Source organism: Ipomoea nil, unplaced genomic scaffold (genome assembly GCF_001879475.1).
Source record: "Ipomoea nil cultivar Tokyo-kokei standard unplaced genomic scaffold, Asagao_1.1 scaffold0141, whole genome shotgun sequence".
NCBI classification, from domain to species: Eukaryota; Viridiplantae; Streptophyta; class Magnoliopsida; order Solanales; family Convolvulaceae; genus Ipomoea; species Ipomoea nil.
The window spans coordinates 13,683-30,870 of NW_017616569.1; the positions used below are offsets into that span (position 1 = coordinate 13,683).

Consider the following 17,188-nt stretch of genomic DNA (forward strand, 5'->3'; position numbering starts at 1 on the left):
GCGGCGCGCAGGGGCAGGGGCGGCCCAGCAGAGGGCGGGCGCCGGGGGGGGGCGGGCCGAGCGCGACGCAGGGCACCGCGCCACCGGAAAGGCCCGCGGCCCCGACCGGACGCCAGCGGGGGAGGGGCCACCGCCGGGCCAGGGGGAGCCCGGGGAGGGACGGCGGACGGAAAAAGCCACCGACAGACGCGGGACGCCCAAGCAGGCCGGAGAACGCGGGCAGCCGCGGGAGGACCGCGGCGGCGGGCACAGAGGGAGCCGAGGCGGAGGCCCCAGAGACCGGCAGGGCGGCGGCGCCGGGAAAAGAAGGGCACGACCCGGGGGCCGGCGACCGCCACGCGGCAGGGCGCCGGCAGGCGGGCGCCCAGGGCGGAAAAGGCCCCACGGCGGCCGCCCGGAGGAGGCGGGGCCGGGGCGCAGGCCCAGGGGGGCGGAGCAGCCGCGCGGACCAGCGACGGAGCAGCGCCGGGGGAAGCGAGGGCCGCACCAACGAGCGAAGCAGACGCGAGCCCCGCCGCGGGCGGAGGCCGCCGGGGGCGCCGCAGCCGACGGGGGAGGAGCAGCCGGGGCCAGCGGGGGGCCCCGCCCAAGGGCAGGGGCGGACGCGGGACGCACCCGGCCGCCACGGGAAACACCACGGCCCGGCCGACGGGCAGGGGGGAAGCAGGCCGCCAGCGGGCAGCCGGAGCCAGGAGCGAACGCGCCAGGAGAGGCAGAGGGGCAGGACGGAGAGCGGCCGGGGGCGGAGACAAAGCGAAGGCGGAAGGCAGGCCAAGGCAGAACGGCGAGCCAGGCGCGGCAGAGGCGCCCGGAGGGCGCGCCCAGAAAGAGAGCCAGCCCGGCCCCCGCACGGCAAGCCCACGAGCCGCGGAGCCAGGCGCAGGGAAGCACAGCGGGGGGGCAAAGCCAACGAGAAAAACGCACAGGGGACGGAGGGAGAAGCAGGCGCGAACGGAGGACGGCCACCACGGCAAGGGGACACGCGACCGCGGAGGGAGAGCCCGGCCCGGCCCCCAGCGAGAAAGGGAACGGACGAAGCCGAAGGCAAAGGGGCGAGAAACGCAACGCCACGAGCACGAGGGGGAACAACGGGGAGCCAGGCCGGCGGGCGCACGAGGACGGAGAGGAAAAGAAGGGGCAAAAGCGGAGGCAAGGGGCAACGGCCCCGAGCGGAAAGAGGAGGGACGACCGAGGCCGAACCGAAGGAACGGGAGGGACAGCGCGGGGGCACGCAAGAGGGCGGAGGGGGGCCACGCCCCGGGGAGACCCCGAAAAAGGGACAAAGGCCGGGCGGAGGAACACAGACAAGAGGCGGCACGACAAAAAGGAGAAGGGGAACCCCACCAGGAACGACGGCAGGGAGGAAGGCAGAGGAAGAGAAAGACAGGGCCGGCCGAGACAGAAGGGGGAACGGGCGAGCCGCGGGCCGAGCAGGCAAAGAGGGACCGCCGGGGAAAGGAGGAGGCAGGCGGAGCGACAGGAGAGGCCAACGACAGGGCCAGAAGCCAGGGGGAGAGGGGAAAGAGGGGGACCGCCGGGCGGCGCGCCGGGGACACGGCGCGGCCCGCCGAGCCCCCGGGCGCCGCGGGCCACAGAGACAAAAGGGAGGACGGGGGCCAACAGGGCAGCACGGAAGAAAGGACGCACGAAGGCGGGAGCACGAACGAAGACGAAGCGAAGGAAGACGAAGCGAAGAGCGAAGAGAAGAGAAAAGAACGGGCGGGGCGGGAGACGGGCCCCGGGGCCGGGGCGACCGCGGGCGGGACGCAAGCGAGCGGAGGAGAGAGAGAGCCCGGCAACAGAGGGCAGCGAAAGGAGCGCGGAGACCCACCAAAGGACGAAAGCCAGGAGCGGGCAGAAAACGGAGGCCGAGGCAAAGAGGGCAGAACCGCAGGGAGAAGCGCACACGAACCCGGCAAGGGGGGAGCCAAAGGCGAGAGGGGCCGGGGGAGGGAGCGGGAAGGAAGGGGAAGGGAAGAAGAGCGAGGCAGACAGAAGAAAAGGGGCGCGAGGGAGGCAAACACGGGACCGAGGGGAGAGAGGAAGGGGAAAAACCGAAGAGGGCACAGAGGACGGGGAGGACGGGGCGGAGGGGGGCGGACCGGGCGGGCAAGGAGAAAAGGGGGCAAAGGCGACAGGAGCAAACCGAGGGGGCGGAAGGAAGGAGAGAAAAAAAGAGAGGGGAAAGGAGGAAGAGGAAAGCAAGAGAAAGAGGAAGGAGAAGAACCCAGAGGCCAAAGGAACAAAGGCAAACGGGAAAGGGAGCGGGCGGAGGCGGGAAGAAGGAGGGGCAAAGGGAGGGAGCAAGAAAGAGCGGGGGGCGGAGGAGAAGAGCGGGAGGGGAGCCGCAGAGGGGGGGAAAGAGAAGAAGCGGCGCCGGGGAGAAGAAGCAAAAAGGGACAGGGGGCAAGGGGAACAGGAAAACGGGACGCAAGGGGGCCGAGGGACGCGGCGGGGCGGAGGGGAAGAAGAGAGGGGAGGAGCGAACGCGGAAAAGGAGCCAAGGAAGGCGAAAGAAGGGAACGAGGAGCCGGAGGAGGGGAAAAGCGCAGGGACGGGGCGGGAGAGGGGCAGGAAGGGGGACGGAGCGGGCAACGGGGCCACGAGCACCCCCAAAAAACCAAACGCGGCCGGACGGAAAGGGGCCAGAGGACGAGGAACCGCGGGAGGGGAAAGCACGGCGGAGAGACCCGGCAGCGGCCAGAAGGGACAAGAACAGGCGGGAGGCGGAGGAAGAGGGGGAAGGGGGAAGGAGGGACCCGGGGGGAGAGAGCACAGGGGGCGAGGAACCCGAGAGGCGGGCGGAGGAAAGGAGCGGCAACAAGGGCGGGCGAGGGCGGGGGAGAGGCGGAGCCAAGACGGGGAGCAGGGAGGAGGCCACGGGAAGCGCGAGAAACAGGGGAAGGGGAGGGCGAACCCAAGAACGAAAGGGGCGGAAGGGGACGGGAGCAGGCGACCAGGAGACAAAAGAGCGGCGGGCGAAAGAAAGGCGAGGCGGAACGCGGAGAGGGCCAAGGGGCAAGAGGGAAAGAAGGGCAGAGGGGGGCCCGGACGGGGGCCGGGGCAACAAACAAGGCGAAAGACCGCGACGGGGGAGAACAGGGCCGAGGCAAAGAGCAAGGAGGCGAAGCACGGCGGGGACACGAGGGAGGAAACCCAAGGACGCAAGCGGAGGGAGAGGGAAAAGACAGGAGGGCCAAGCCGAGCAGGAAAGGGAGGGAAACGGAGACGCAAGGGAAAGGGAGGAAACAGAAGGCCAGACGCGAGCGCAGAGAGACAGAGAGAAGGCGGCGGAAAGCCGGAGGCGAGGAAAGGCGGAGGGACGGCGGGGAGGGAGAGCGGCAGAGCGGGCGAGAGCCACCCGACAAGAGGGGGGAAAAAAGCCAAAAGAAGGGAGGGGAGCCCGGAGAAAAAGAAAACGGAGGCGGGAACCCCGGGCACGCGCAGGGCACGGCGAGGGACGGCAGAAAAAAAAACAGCAAAAGCCGAGCCAAGGGAGCGGAAGCGAGGAGGGAACAGGGGGGGGAACCGGAGGCGGAAACACGGAAAAAAAGCAGGGGCGGAGCAAAGGAGCGAGCGAGCCGGGAAAAAGAGGCAACAAAAAACAGAAACAAAGCCACGAGCCGGGGGACGGCAAGCAAGACGGGGAGGACGCCCAAGAGAACAGGAAAAGCAAGACGGGGAGGGGGAGCGACGCAGCAAGGGCCCAGGGAAAGAGGAGCCACACAAGGAAAAGCACGGGCCGGGCGGGGGGGAGGAGCGGCAGCCCGAAAACGGCCGGGGCGAGAGAGGGCGGGCAAAGGAAGGGCCGAAGGAGGGGAGGCGGCCAAAGGGAGGGGCGAGGCCAGACGCAAAAAGGAAGAAACGCGGAGAAGGGCAGAGGCAAAGAGAGCGGGGGCGCAGGGGCGGGAAGCCAGGAACAGGAGCGAGCCAGCGCGAGCGGAAAAGAAGCAAGAGAAAAAGAAAGAAGCAGAAGGGAGCGAGAGAGGGCGCGAAACAAACGAAAGAGGAAACAGAAAGCAGGGAGCAACGAAGCCCGCGCGGGGACGGGCGGAAAGAGGAACCGCAGGGAAAGACCAGGGAAGAAGGGGGAGCCGAGGCAGGGAGAGGCCGGAAAGAGGCCAGGCCAAAAAGGGAAAGGGCGACACAAGGGGGAGGGGGGGGGGGAAAGGGGAAGCAGGGACGAAGGCAGGAGCGGGCAGGGACAGAAGGAAAACGGCAGGCGCGAGGCGACGAGAAGGGGGAGGAAAGCCGGGCAGGGGCGGCGCGGCGAGGGAAGGGGGAGGGGCCCAGAAGGGAGCCGAAGGGGGGGCCGAAGGCGGCGGCGGAGGAGCGAGGCAACCGCGGAGCAAAAAGAGAGACCGGGGGGAGAGGGCAGCGCGGCAACAAGGGGAGGAAGGAGCAGAACGGCCCGAGGGGGCCGAGGGAGAGAAGAACCGAGGAGGAGCGGGGCGGGAAAGGGCCAAACGAACAAGGGCAACGAAAGCGGGCAAGGGCGGAGGGGACGAGGGGCAACGCGAGGAGGCCGCGAGCCGGAGAGGACAGGGAAGGGACAGAAAGGGCGAGAACAGAGGGGCGCGGAGGCGGAGGAACAGCGACGCGAGGAGGAAGGGGGGAGGCCGGGGCGAACGAGGGCAGAACGAGCGGGGGAGCGCCAGAAGGGGGCAGGGGAGGCGCCGACCGAGGAGCGGGAGAGACCAAGAAAGAGGGACGGGCGAAGGAGGCGACGAGGAAAGAGGACGCAGGGGGGGGGCAAGCGCGGCGAGGCGGGGGCAGGGGGCGCGGGGCGAGAGGGGGAGCCGGGGGAGAGAGGGAGCGGCAAGAAAGAGGGAAGGGGCGGAGCAAGACACAAAGGGAGAACGCCCCAGGAAGGGCAAGGCGCGCAGAGGCAGCACCGGAGGAAGGGGGGGCAAGCGGGCCCCAGCCCCGGCGCAGCAAGGGACGCCGGACGGAGACGAAGGAGGGCGGGGCGGGCGAGAAAGGCCGAGCGAGCGCGGAGAGGGGGGAGGGGCAAAACGCCAGGGACAGGCAGAAGAGAAAGGCGAGCCCCACGCGGACCAAGACAGAACGGGGACGGGGCAAAGAACAAGGAAGGGGAAGCAGGGGCAGGAACGACGAAGCGCGGGAGGAGAAACAGAGCCAGGGGGCAAGGGCGGGAGGACGGGGAGGGCCGACAAAGGAGCGGACGAAGGACGGAGACAAGACGGGAAGGCGCGAGGGAGAGGCGACAGAGGGGGGGCGCAGCCGGCAGAGACGACGAGGGGAAGAAGAGCAGCCGGCGACAAAAGGAGCACCCGAAGAGGAGCAGCGCGGGGCGAGGGAGAACGAAGGAAAGCAGAGGGGGCGAGGGCGCAAGCGGGCGGACGGGCGCCGACGGAACCAAGGGCGAAAAGAGGGAAAAAAGCAGGCAGGCACAACCACGGAGGAAGGAGGCCGCGAAAAGGGCAGGAGGAGGAAGCCGGGGAGAAAGCGAAGGGAGGCGGGCGGAGACAGACGCGAGGAAGGGAAGCAAAAAAGAAAGAAGAACCCAGCGGCGGGCGGGGAGCACGGAGGAGCCGGGGGAGAGGAAAGGCGCAGGCACGGGGGGGAAGGAGAGAAAGAAGGGAGGAAGCCGCGGGGCGACGCGGACGCGCCCACCCCAGGCGGGGCGGGGCGGGCGGGGACGGCGAAAGGAGCGGCGGCAGCGGCAGCCACGCGAAGGGGCGAGAGGCCGGGGAGGCGCAGCAAACGAAGGGCAGCGGCGGCGGGAAAGCCGAGCGAGGCGGAGCAGGAGAGGGGGAAAGCGCAGGGCGAGGACGCAAACAAGCAGGAAACGGAGGCGGGCCGAGGCGGCCAGAGGGCAAAGCGGAGAGGGCAGGAGGGGAAGAAGGGGGGGAGACGCAAAGGAGGGAGAGGCAAGCAGGAGAACGGAGAGGCGGGGCGAGAGCGCCAGGAAGCGAGGAGCGGGGGCGGGCAGGGGAGGAGGGGGCGACGGACCGGAACGGAGAACAGGCGAGAGGAGGCAGGAGGAGACACAAAGGAGCCGGGGGGGCGCGCGCGGGAGCCCGAGGGCGCGGAGCCCGAGGGGGGCGGCCGCCACGAGCAGGGGGGGCGGAAAACGCGAGGGAGGCGGGGGGGGAGGGCAGGCAGGCCGAGAGGGCGGGGGGGGAGAGGACGCCGGACAAGCGGGGGGGCGAGCGACGAGGAGCGAAAAAGCAGCAAGGGAGGAAGGACGGGACGAAACCAAGCAAGAACCCCGCACGGGCGAAAGGAGAGAAGAGCCCCAGCAAACAAGGCCAGCGAAGGGAGGAGGAGGGAGGGGGGAGAGCAGCGACGAGACCAGGAAGAGCAAGGAACCCGAGGAGGGCAAGGGCGCAGGAGACCCGGGGGAGCGGCGAGGGGCGAGGGCGGAGGGCAAAAGCCCGCGGACGAACGGGAAGCAAAGAGGCGGAGAGCGGGGCCGCCCAAAAGGGGCGAGGGGGAGGAACGGAGAAGCGGAGGAGCGAGGCGAGGCCAGGAGGAGAAGGGCAGGCCAGACCGGACCAGGGCGGAAGAGGGGGAGGCGCAGGAGGAGAAGGGGCCAGGCGAGGGGAGCGAAAGAGAGACGAGGGGGCCAGAGGGAGCCCGACGGCGGGACAGGCCAGGGAGGAGGAGGAAGAGACGGAAGCGGACCGGCGGGGACAGAGCGCGCGGGGAACCCGAGGCACCGCGGGGAGGGAAGCGAGAAAGAGGGGGAGGGGCCAGCGGGGGAGAGAGAGAAGGCAGGCGCCGGAGAAGGCAAAGCGAAGCAAGGGGAGGGCCAACGCGGGCCGAGAGGACAGGACCGAGCGAGAGAAAGACGCCACCGGGGGCAGAGAGGCCAGACAGGACACGAGAGAGAGAGCAGAGGCAGGGAAGACGAGGCACGGGCAAGAGGCCGGGGGGGGAAAGGGGAGACACGCGAGACGCAAAAGCGCGGGCGAAAGAGCGGGGAGGGGCGAGGCCGCGGCAAGGCAGAAGAGGGAGAAGGCGCAGGGAAGGAGCAAGGCAAGAAGAGAGCGCGGAGCGAAGCGGGAGAGCAAGACCGAGGCGAGCGAGCCGAGCGCGGGGAAGAAAGGCGGCAGCGGAGCGCGAAAGCGGGGGGAGCGCCGCGAGCGAAGGAAGGGGGAGGCGGCGGGCAAAGGGAAAAGCGGCCGCCCGGCACCCAGCCCCCGAGGAGAGGCGGCAACAGGAAGCACACAAGGGGAGAGGAGAAACCGCCGGGAAAAGGCCCGCCCGGAACCCAGGCAAGGCGGGGCCACGGAAGCCCGCGGGCAGGGCCACAGAGCGGGCCGGCGAAGGAAGGGGAAAGCGGGCGCCGGGGACAGGAAGCCAAGGGCAGGGCAGCCGGGAAAAGCCAGCGGGGCGCAACAAAGGCGGGGGCAGGGGAGCAAAGAGGGGGCCGGGAGAGAGGAACAGAGGGGAGAAAGACGGAGAACGCGCGGAGAGAGGAGGAGAACGGAAAGAGCCAGGAGAGAAGGAACGAGGGGGGCGAAGCCAGCGCGGACGAGGAAGCAACAAGGCGAAGGGCGGGGCGGGCGGAGGCGGGAGAAACCAGCGGGGAGAGGGAGAGCGAGAGGGAGAAGGCGCAGCAGGGGGGGAAGGGGGGGCAGGAAGAAGCCCCGGGGACAGCGCGGCAGCGGCAAAGAAGGCGCGACGGGAAAACACAGAGCCAGGGGACCGAGCGGGGAAGAGGAAAAAGAGGGGAGCGGCGGGGGCCCAAAGGAAGGGGCGGAGGCGAAAAAAGCCGGGGCGGGGGAAGAGCGAGCGCGGGGCGGGGACGGCAGGGGGCCACGCGGCAAGAACGCCGAAGCAGGCGCGGGAAGCGCAGCCGCGGGAGCAGAAAAGAGCCGCGGGCCCCGAAAGGACCGGGACCAAGAGGAAAAGCCCAAGGCAGGGGGCCGGGCGAGACAAAGAAAGCCCCAAGGGCGCCAGAGGCGAGGAGCCCAAACGAGGGGAGGGAAGAAAGCCGCCGCGAGCGGGGCGGGGCAAGGGGAGGGGCAAGGGCGCCGGCGGCAAACGCCGAGGCGGAGGGGGCAGAGAGAAAGAGCGGAGCAAGGAGAGAACAAGAGCCGGGGGGCAGCAGAGCGAAGGGAGGCCGCGGGGCGGGCCGAAGAAGCAAGGGCACGCGAGCAGGAGCAAACGGACGGCAAGGGGGCGGGCCGCGAAGAGCCCACCAGAGCGCCGGCGACGGCGAAGAGGCCAGGAACGAGAGCAGAAGCAGGCGCAACGAGGCCAGAGGAAGGGAGCCCAGGGGGGCAGCGGGGCCGGGGAAAGACCAAAGAGCGGGAGCGACCGAGCCGGCAGAACAACGCAAAAGAGAAAGAAGGAGCGGGAAGGGCGGCAGGCGCGGGCCAAGGGCGAAGGACCAGGGGGACAAAGAAGAAGCCCCGGCGGGACAGAAGGGCGGCGGCAGAGAGAGAGAGAGAGGAGCGAGGGGACAAGGACGGAGAAGGACAGGGGGGGCGACAGCCCGGCCGAGCGGAGAGAAAAGGAGCCCAGGAGCCGGAACCGAGCGGACCGGGGAGCGCAAAGCCCAAGGGGGGCGAGGAAGAGCGGAGCGAAGGGGAGGAGGGGCGAGAAGGGAGGGCGGCGGGGGAAGACGAAGCGAGAGGACCGCAGGGGGAAGGGCGACAAGAGCGCGGGCAGGGGGCCCCAGGGGGAGGGACCCGAAGCCGGGAGGAGGGAACAGGGCGGGGCCAAGGGAAAGCCCCGAGGAGAGGAAAGAGGGAAAAAGGACGGGCGGGGGGGGGAAGAAGAAGCCGGCGGAACGGAAGGCACGGAGGGAAGGGGGCGGAGCGAGGAGAGCGGGAGCCACGGGGGGGGGAAGAGGAGGCGAAGCAAGAACAAGAAGAGGGCGAGGAGAACAGCGGGCACAAGCCCGGGAGAGAGGGGGCACGAAGAGACCGAGGGAGAAGGAAGGCGACGCAGGCACAGCCAGAGCAGGAAGGGGGGGAGCCAGAGGAGGCAAGGAGACAGGGCGCGGGCGAAGGCGAAGGGAAGGGGGAGAGACAAGCGGGGGAGGGCCGCCAGCAGCGCCGGAGCCAGAGGGAGCGCAGGCAGCCAAGGGAGCAGGGCCAGCGCCGGAGCAAGGGCACGAGCGAGAGCGGCACGAGCAGCAAGAGGGGCACGAGCAGCAAGAGCGAGAGCGGCACGAGCAGCAAGAGGGGCACGAGCAGCAAGAGCGAGAGCAGCAAGAAAGGGAGGCGGCGGAGCCAGGAACGGGGGAAGAAAGACCGGAAGGAAAGGAACAGAGGAGGGGGGCGCGAGGGAGGGGACCAAAGAGGAGCGGCCAGGGCCGAGAGAACCGAGCACGAAAAGACCCCGAGAGGGGGAGAAGGCGAAGCGGAGCGAAAAAGGGGGGCCAGGAGAGGGGAAAGGAAAACGAGGAGCCCCAGACGAAGGGGGGGAAGAAGGGAGGGGCGGAGAAGGAGCAAGGAAGAGCCGGCGGGCGGCGAAACAGGAGAGAGGGAACGCAGAAGGCAGGAGAGGCGGGGAGGAAGGGCAACCAAGGAGCGGAAGGAAAGGGCGCCCGGGGGGCAAGCAGGGGAGAACCAGAGGCAGGCGGGGAGAAAGGAGCACGAGGAGGCAGACGCAAGAGAAGGCGGGGGCGGGCGGGAAGGCGGAGAGCGGAACCAAGAAGGGGCGGGCGGCCGCAGGAAGCGAAGCACGGGGCGCGACCCAGGAGGCGAGGGGAGCAGCAAGCCAAGCCCCGGGCACGGGGGGCGGGGGCGGAGCAAGGAAGAGAGCGCGGGACGGGGAGGACGGAGAGGGCGCGGAGGGAGAGAAAAAGCGAGGCGAGGGAGGGGAAAGAGAAAGAGAGGCGGGAACCAGAAAGAAGGCGGGGCAGACGGAGGAGACGGAGCGAGAAGGGGGCGCAACGCAAGCGCAAGCAGGGAGGAGGGAAGCAGCAAAGAGGGGACCGGGGCGAACGCGGGCGGGAACGCACGAAAGGGCGGGGAAACAAAGAAAAGAGGGAGAAGAACGAGAGAGCCAGCAACAAGAACAAGGAAAAGGAGGGAAGAGAGGAAGGCCCAAACAGGGGGGAGCGCAGAGGGGGCGAGAGCAACGACGACGGAGGCGGGGAGGGCGAGGAAGCAGGGCGGGGGACAGAAGAGGAGGGAACCAGGGACGCGAGAGCGCACGGCGGAGAAAAAAGGGCAGCGGCCACAAGGGGGGCGGAAGAAGGCGCCACGAGAGACCCAGAAGAGCAGGAAAAAGGGAGACACGGCGACGGAGGAGGGACAAGAGGGCGGAAAAAGGAGCGAAAAAGAGCGAAGGGAGAGAGGGGGACCCGGGCGAAGGAAAGAAGCGGGGCAGAGAGGGGGGAAGAGAGGCCAGGGGGGGGAGAGAAGGGAAAAAGCACGAGCGCGGGGAAAGGGGGGAGACAGCCGCCCGGGCGGAACCCCAACGCAGGGCGGGAGACAAAGACGCGGGGGGCCGGGGGCGGAGGGGAAAGCGGGCGCAGAACAGGGAAGGGGAAGCAAACCGAGAGGGGAAGGGAAAGGGGGACACGCAGGAAGGGGCGGGCCGGCGGAAGCAGAGAGAGGCAGAGCGGAAAGAGGGGGACAAGAAGGGCGGGCAAAAGGGACAAGGGGGCCCGCGGGGAGAGGGGGGCCAGAAGGGGCGACGAGCGAAGAAAGAGCGCGACGAACGAAGGGAGCGGGGCGACGGAGAAAAGGAAAAGAGGGGGCCAAGGGAGACCGGGCGGCACCACGGGGGGGAAAAGCGGGAGGGAGGAAGAGGGGAGAGACGGGGGACGCGAGGGGGGAAAGAGGAGGGCGCCCCCCAAAAACAGGGGGGGGGGACCAACGCACAAAGAAAAGCGGGGCGGGCGAAGGAACAAGAGAGGAGAAAGGGCCCAGAGAGAAAAGAGGAAGGAGGAGGACGAGCCGGGGCCACAGAAAAAGGGAAGCGGGGGGACAAGAGAAGCAGAAGGGAGGCGGAGGAGGCAAGAAGCGAAGGCGAGGGGCGGGAGAAAAAGAGGAGAGCAAGGAACGGCGGGGAAAGGGGGGCCCGGGAGGCAGCCAAGGGGCGGGAGCGGAGAAGAGCAGGGAGAAAGAGGAAGCGGGGGAGCAAAGGAGGGCCGGCGAGGAGGGCGAGGAGGGAAGGAGGCAAGCAGCCGCGGGGGGAGCGGAGGGAACAAAAAGGGGGAGAGGGGGCCGCCAGGGAGCAAGAAGGGCGAAGGACCAGCAGCAGCCAGGAAGAAGGGGGGCAAGGGGGCAAAGGAACAAGGGGAAAACCGAGCGAGGCGAACAACGGAGGGCAGAGGGGAGCAGGCGGACCGGGCAAGGCAGAGAGGGGAGGCGGACCGAGGAAGGGGGGGAGGCCCAAAACGGACACAGGAAAAAGGAAAAGAAAGGGAAGGAGACAAAAAGAAAAGCAACGGGGCCAAAAAACGAAGGGACGGGCCCAAAAAACGAAGGGACGGGGAGAAAAGGAAAAAGAAACGAAGGGACCGGGACCACGGGGGCAAAAAGAAAGGAAGCAACGGAGACACAGCGGGGGCGAAGGGCGGGCAAACCGCAGAAGAAGGCAGCAAAAAGGGAGGAAGACGAAGACGGGGAGAAAGACGGAAGGGAGCAAACAGGACGGGAAAACGGCGCGGGGGCACGGGAAAAGGCACGGGAAAACAGCGGGGCGGCGCAGAAAGGAAAGGGGCCAAAGGGGCCGGGCAAGGCGGGCGCCCAGGGGACCAGGGGGAGAGAGAGGCAGAAGCGGGGGGGAGCAGAGAGGGCAGGAGAGGGCGAGGACGGAGAGGAGCCGGGCCGGGGGAGCCCGGGGAAGGCCAGAGGCGAAGGGGCGAGCGGAGCGAGGCAGGAAAAAGAAGCGAGGCAAGACACGGCGGAGGGACCGAGGAGAGGGAGGGGAAGCAGAGGGCGGAGCAAGCGAGAGGGAGGGACGGCGGCCAGGAGGGGAGGGCGAGCAAAGACCACCAGGGGGGGCGGGAGAGCGCCCAAACCAGGCCCGCAGGAGAGCCAGACCCGGGGGGGCGGAGCCGGCGAAAAAAAGAGGCAGGCGCCGCAGAACGAAAAAGAACAGGAGACAGAACCAAGAAAGAGGGCGGGGGCGAGGCAGCCCGGGGGGGAAGACCGCAGGCAAGAAGGGGGGGGAGCCAAGCCGGACGAAGCAAGAGAAAAAGAAAAGCCCGGAGGAGACACCAGAGCCGGCGCGGGGAGGGAGAGAGGAAAGAGAGCGGCCAGGGCGGGCAAGCGCGCGGCGGAGGCAAAAGCAGGGGGGAACGCGGAGCCGCCCCGGGGCCGGGCAGGGAAGCGGGGAAAGAAAGCAAAAAAGGGAGGGGGGGAAAGAAGGAAAGCGGAGGGGAACGGGCCAGAGCCGGGGCAGCCGGCGGAACCAGAGCACAGCCCGGAGCGAAGGAAAGAGAAGGAAGGGAGAGAGGAGGGGGAAAGACGGAAGGAGGGGGAAGAAAGGAAGCAGGGCGGGAGGGGCGGAGCGCCGGACAAAAGAAAGAGGGGGCGGCAACAAGGGCGGCGCGCGAGGGGACCGCGCAGGAGGAGGCGAACCCAGAGGAAGGGCGGACCAGCGAGCAGAGAAAAAAGAACGAACGGAGCGGGGAGCAGGCCCAAGAAAGGCGGCCAGGGCGGCCGGAAACAGAGGAGGAAGCAGCGGGGGCGCGCGGGCCGGGAAGAGCGGGGACAGGGAGGAAGAGCCAGAAAGGGGGGCGGGAAGCGGGCGGAGGCGAGCGCGGGGCGGGCCGGGGGAAGAAAGGAAGGAGCCCAGGGAAGCGAGCGGGCGGCGAGGGGGGGAAGCGCGCGGGGAGGGAGCAAGGGGCGAGAGGCCGAAGCCGCAGGACGAAGGGAAGCCAAAGGAGGGGAAGCCAAAGGAGCGCGGGAGGGAGCAGAGGAGCCGGGCAGGGGGCGAGAAGCCGGGACGGGAACGAAACGAGACCGGGGGGAAGCAGAGGGAAGAGGGGACCAGACAGGCCGGACCGGGCGAAAAAACCGAGCCGGCGGGCCCAACCACACAGGGCCGAACCAAAAAGACGAGGCGGGCGGAGGAGGCCCCCAACGAGGGAAGAAAAGGAAGAGAGCGGGGCGGAAGGGCCACAGAGGAAAGGGAGGACAAGGGGGCAACGAGAGAGCCCCCGGGGGGCGCGAGAAGAGAGGGGAAACAGGCGCAGGGGGGGGAAGAAAAGCCCCGCGGCAAGGGGGCGGGGGCACGAAAAGCAGACAGAAGAGAAGAAAGCCAGGCGGGCGCGAAGCGGGCCAAGAAAAGAGGAGCAGCCAAGGGCCAAGCAGGGGCCGGGGGGGGCGAAGCAGCAGCCAGAGAAGAGACAAAAAGAAACGCCAGAGAGGGGCGAGCGGGCGCGGGGAAGAAGAGCGCAAGGGCGGCGACGGGGGCAGGAGAGAGCGGACAACGAGAAGGCCGCGGGGGAGGGAGAGAACCCCAGGACGCGCGGGCCGAGGCAGGAAAGAACGCGCAGAGAGCGGGGGCCGGGGGGAAGAGACAGGAGCGAAACAAGCAACCGAGGGAGAGGGGAAGACCCAACAGCGGCGGCCAAGCGAGCAGGGCGGGGGCCAGGGGAAGGCAGAGGGAGAGGAAGAAACCCGGGCAAAGAGAGGGGGGGGCGGGCGACCAGAGGGCGAGGGGGAAGACGAGAGAGAAGGACCGCGACGACAAAGAGGAGGACGCCCCGGAGCGGGAAAGAGCGAGGGCGGGGGGAACCCGGGAAAGGGCGGGAAAGGAGAAGACGAAAAAGGCGGGGGGCAAAGAGGGGGAGAAAACGGGCGGGGGGGAAAAAAAGGGGAAGAAAGGAGCCCACGGAAGGGAAGGGGGGCACGAAGCGAAGAAAGAGGGAGAAGGCGGGAGCGCGCGCAGGAGCGCGCGCAAGGCGAAAAGACAGAACGGGAGGGGAGGGGGGCAGGAGGGGCACCCCAGACGGGAGGGGAGGGGGGCAGGAGGGGCACCCCGAGAGGGCAGCGCAGGGGAGGGGGAGGGCGGGGAGGGGAGGGAAGGGAGGGAGGGGAGGGAAGGGAGGAGGGGAGGGGAGGGAGGAGGGAGGGGAGGGGAAGGGAAGGGAGGGAGGGAGGAGGGGAGGGGAGGGAAGGGGAGGAGGGGAGGGGAGGGAGGGAGAGGAGGGGAAGGGAGGGTGAGGAGGAAGGGAGGAGGGGAGGAGGGAAGGGAGGGGAGGGGAGGGAAGGGGAGGAGGGAGGGAGGTGAAGGAAGGAGGGGAGGGGGAGGGGAGGGACGGAGGGGGAGGAGGGGAGGGGCACCGGGGACAAGGGCCCGGGGAAGCAGCCAGGGCGGAGGGGGAAAGCGCCCAACGCAGAAGGGCGAAGGCGGAGGGGCAAGGCCGACGGGAGGCACGCAAGCAGGACCGGGGAAGCGCAGCCAGACAGAACGAAGGGAGGGCACAGAACACAAGGCAGAGCCAGAGCAGAACAGAGCGAGCGAGAGGGGGGCAGAGAGGAGAGAGAGAGAGGGAGCAGAGAGAGAGGGAACGAGAGGAACAGGAAGAACGAGCAGGCGGAGGGAGACGGGAACGCAGAAGTGAAGAAAAGAAAGGGAGGGAGGGAAGCAAAGAGGCAGGAGGGACAGACAAAAGGAGGCGGGGAGGGGGAAAAAGAAAGAGACGGTGAAGAGCGAAGCAAGAGCAACGAAGAGAGGAAGAAAGCGGCGAGCGAACGCGGGGGGGGGGCAAGGGAAAGGGGGGAAGAGCCAGCGCCGGCCGCAAAGAGGAGAAGAAGGGGACAGACAAGGAGACGGGGAAGCAGGACGCGGCAACCGGGGGAGGCGAGGCAACCGCGGAAAAAGAGAAAGAACGGCAAGCAAAAGACGGAAGAGCAGGGGGAGACAAGGAGACAAAACGGAGACCCCGAGGACACGCAAGGGAACCGGAAAGGGCAAGGGAAAGCACGCGAGGAAAGAAGGGGAGCGAGGGGACAGCAGCGGGGGGGAAAGGGCGGAAGGCCAGAGGAAGCAGGACCGCAAGGCAGAGAGGGGAGGGCAGAAGCGGCGAGACCGCGAAAAGAGAGGGGCGACGGAAGGAAAAAGACAGAGAGGGGCGAAGCGAGACCAGAGAAGACGACCCGAAGCGAAAGGCAGACAGGGGGCGCAGACACGAGGGGAAGGGGGAGAAGAGAGAGAGGGGACAGCCAGGGGGGCGAGAAGGGGAGAGAGCAGGGGGGCGGGACAGAGGGGCGAGAAAAAAGCGGAAAGGCCCGACCGGGGACCGAAAGGCCCGGAGGCACGGCGAGACAGAACAGAGAAAGCACACGGGGAAAGGAGGGGGGACAAGGAGCGAGAGCAGCGGGGGGCGGGCGCGAAAACGGAGGCCAAAAGAGGGAAAAGCAGCCACAAGAAAAGGACCGGCGGGGGAGGGCCGGGGAGAGCCAAAAAACGGCGCAGCAACAGGCGGACAAGGGCGGGAAGGGGCTGGGGGAACCAGAAAAGGGGGGGGAGAGCCGGAGCGAAACGGGGGCGAGGGAAGCGGCCGGGAGGAAGAGGAGGAGGGAGGAAACCGGGAGACCAGCCCCAGGGAGGGGGGAAGGGAGAGCGCCAAGGGGGGAGAAAAAAAACCACAACCCGGGGGGGAGCCGGCACGGGGAAGAAAAAGGAGAAAAAGAAAGAAAGAGAGGGAGAAGGGCAGGCGGCGGCACCGGAGGAAGGAGGAAAGAAAAGCGAAGGGAGGCGGCAAAAAAAAAGAGAGAGGAGGCAGCGGGGGCACGGGCACGAAAAAAAAGCCCGGGGAGCGAAGCAGGGAGGAAAAAAAGGGAGAGCGGAAACAGCAAGCAGAAAAGAAAGAAGAAGACGGGGGCCGGGGAGCCACCAGGAGACGACAAGGAGGGGCAGACGAGGGCCAGCCAGAAGGGAAAAGAGCAGCGGCCGAGGGAGAGAACGGAGCAGAGGGGAGGGACACAAAGGGGAGAAGGGGCAGCGACGGGCAAGGGCCGAGGACACACAAAAGGGAGAAGAGACGCGGCGGCGGGAAGGGGAAGACGAAAAAGACGAAAAAAAGAGCGAGAGGCGGAGGAGGCAGGAGGAGGAGGCAACGGGAGGGACCAGCGGGCGAAAGAAGAAAAAACCAGAAGGAGACGCGGGAGGGCAACAAGAGCGAGGGCGGCGGACAAAGCACGAAGAGGCAGGGACCAAAGGCGGGGCGGCCGAGGAGAAACACGGAGAGAGGAGAACGAAGGCCGAGCGAGCAGGGGAGCCCAGGGGAAAGGGGGGAGGCGGCAGCAGCAAACGCGAGGACACGAGGGCGGCCAAGGAAGCCAAGGGAGGGAGGAGGAAAGCGGAAGGGAAGGAGGGGACGACCGGAAAGAAAGCAAACCGCGAGCGCGCGGACGGAGGGAGCCGAGAAAAAGACACCGGCCAGAGAACGAGGGGACGAAAGAGAGAGCGGGAGACGAGGCGGAAGCGAGAGAGCGCAAGGGGGAAAAAAACCGAGAGGGAAAAAAAAAGGCGACAGCGAGGGCAGAGGAGGAGCGCCAGAAGAGAGGGGGGGGAGGGGACAAAAAGAAAGCCACGGGGGGCAGACGGGGGACAACCAAGGGCAGCAGGCCCGGGGGGGGCACAACCAAAAAAGGAGGCGGAAAGGCGACAAGAAGAGCAAAAAAGAAGAAGGGGAGCAAGAAGGAGGGACAAAAGAAGAGGAGACAGCCGCGGGCGGCACGGGAAGGGCACGGAGAGAGAGGCAAAAAGGAAGCGAGCGGAGCAAAGGCAGAAGGGGGAGGGAGGGCCAAAAGGAGGAAGAGAAAAGAGACCGCGAGCAACACGAAGAAGGACAAAGGACGCGACAAAAAAAAGGGAGGGGAAACGAAAACGGAACAGGGCGAGCACAAGAAGGGCAAAACCGGACGGAAACCCGAAGAGGCGGGCGAAGGGAGAGCCGGACAAGGGAAAGAAGAGAGGGGCAGGGCGAAAAGCAAGGAAAAAAAGCGAGGGAAGGAGCGGAAAAAGCAGAGACAAATAGGCAGGCAAGGACAAAGGGCAGGGCGCAGGGACGGAAGGAAAGGGCACGGGGCGAAGGGAGCAGAGAATGGAGGGGGCCCCGACAAACGAGGCGAGCGAAAAGGGAGGAGGGGGCGGAGCCAGGGCGAACGAGCGAGGGGGGAGGAGGCAGAAAAAGGGGGAGAGGGCGGGACGAGGCCGAAGAAACCGGGAGGACGGAGGGGGCCCGGCGAGACCAGGAAGGGAACAAAAGCAGAGAACCGCGGGCAGGCGGGGC

General features: G+C 68.3%; 1 protein-coding gene across 1 annotated transcript in view; it reads left to right on the plus strand.

The window, feature by feature from the left end:
* LOC109171279 (filaggrin-like) overlaps nt 1-17,188 on the plus strand; it is a 31,029-nt gene that overhangs the window by 12,102 nt on the left and 1,739 nt on the right. Inside the window, exons 3-4 of the mRNA XM_019320380.1 lie at nt 1,348-14,508; nt 14,621-16,937. Coding sequence (XP_019175925.1) covers nt 1,348-14,508; nt 14,621-16,937 — 15,478 coding nt within the window. The remainder of the gene's footprint in view (nt 1-1,347; nt 14,509-14,620; nt 16,938-17,188) is intronic.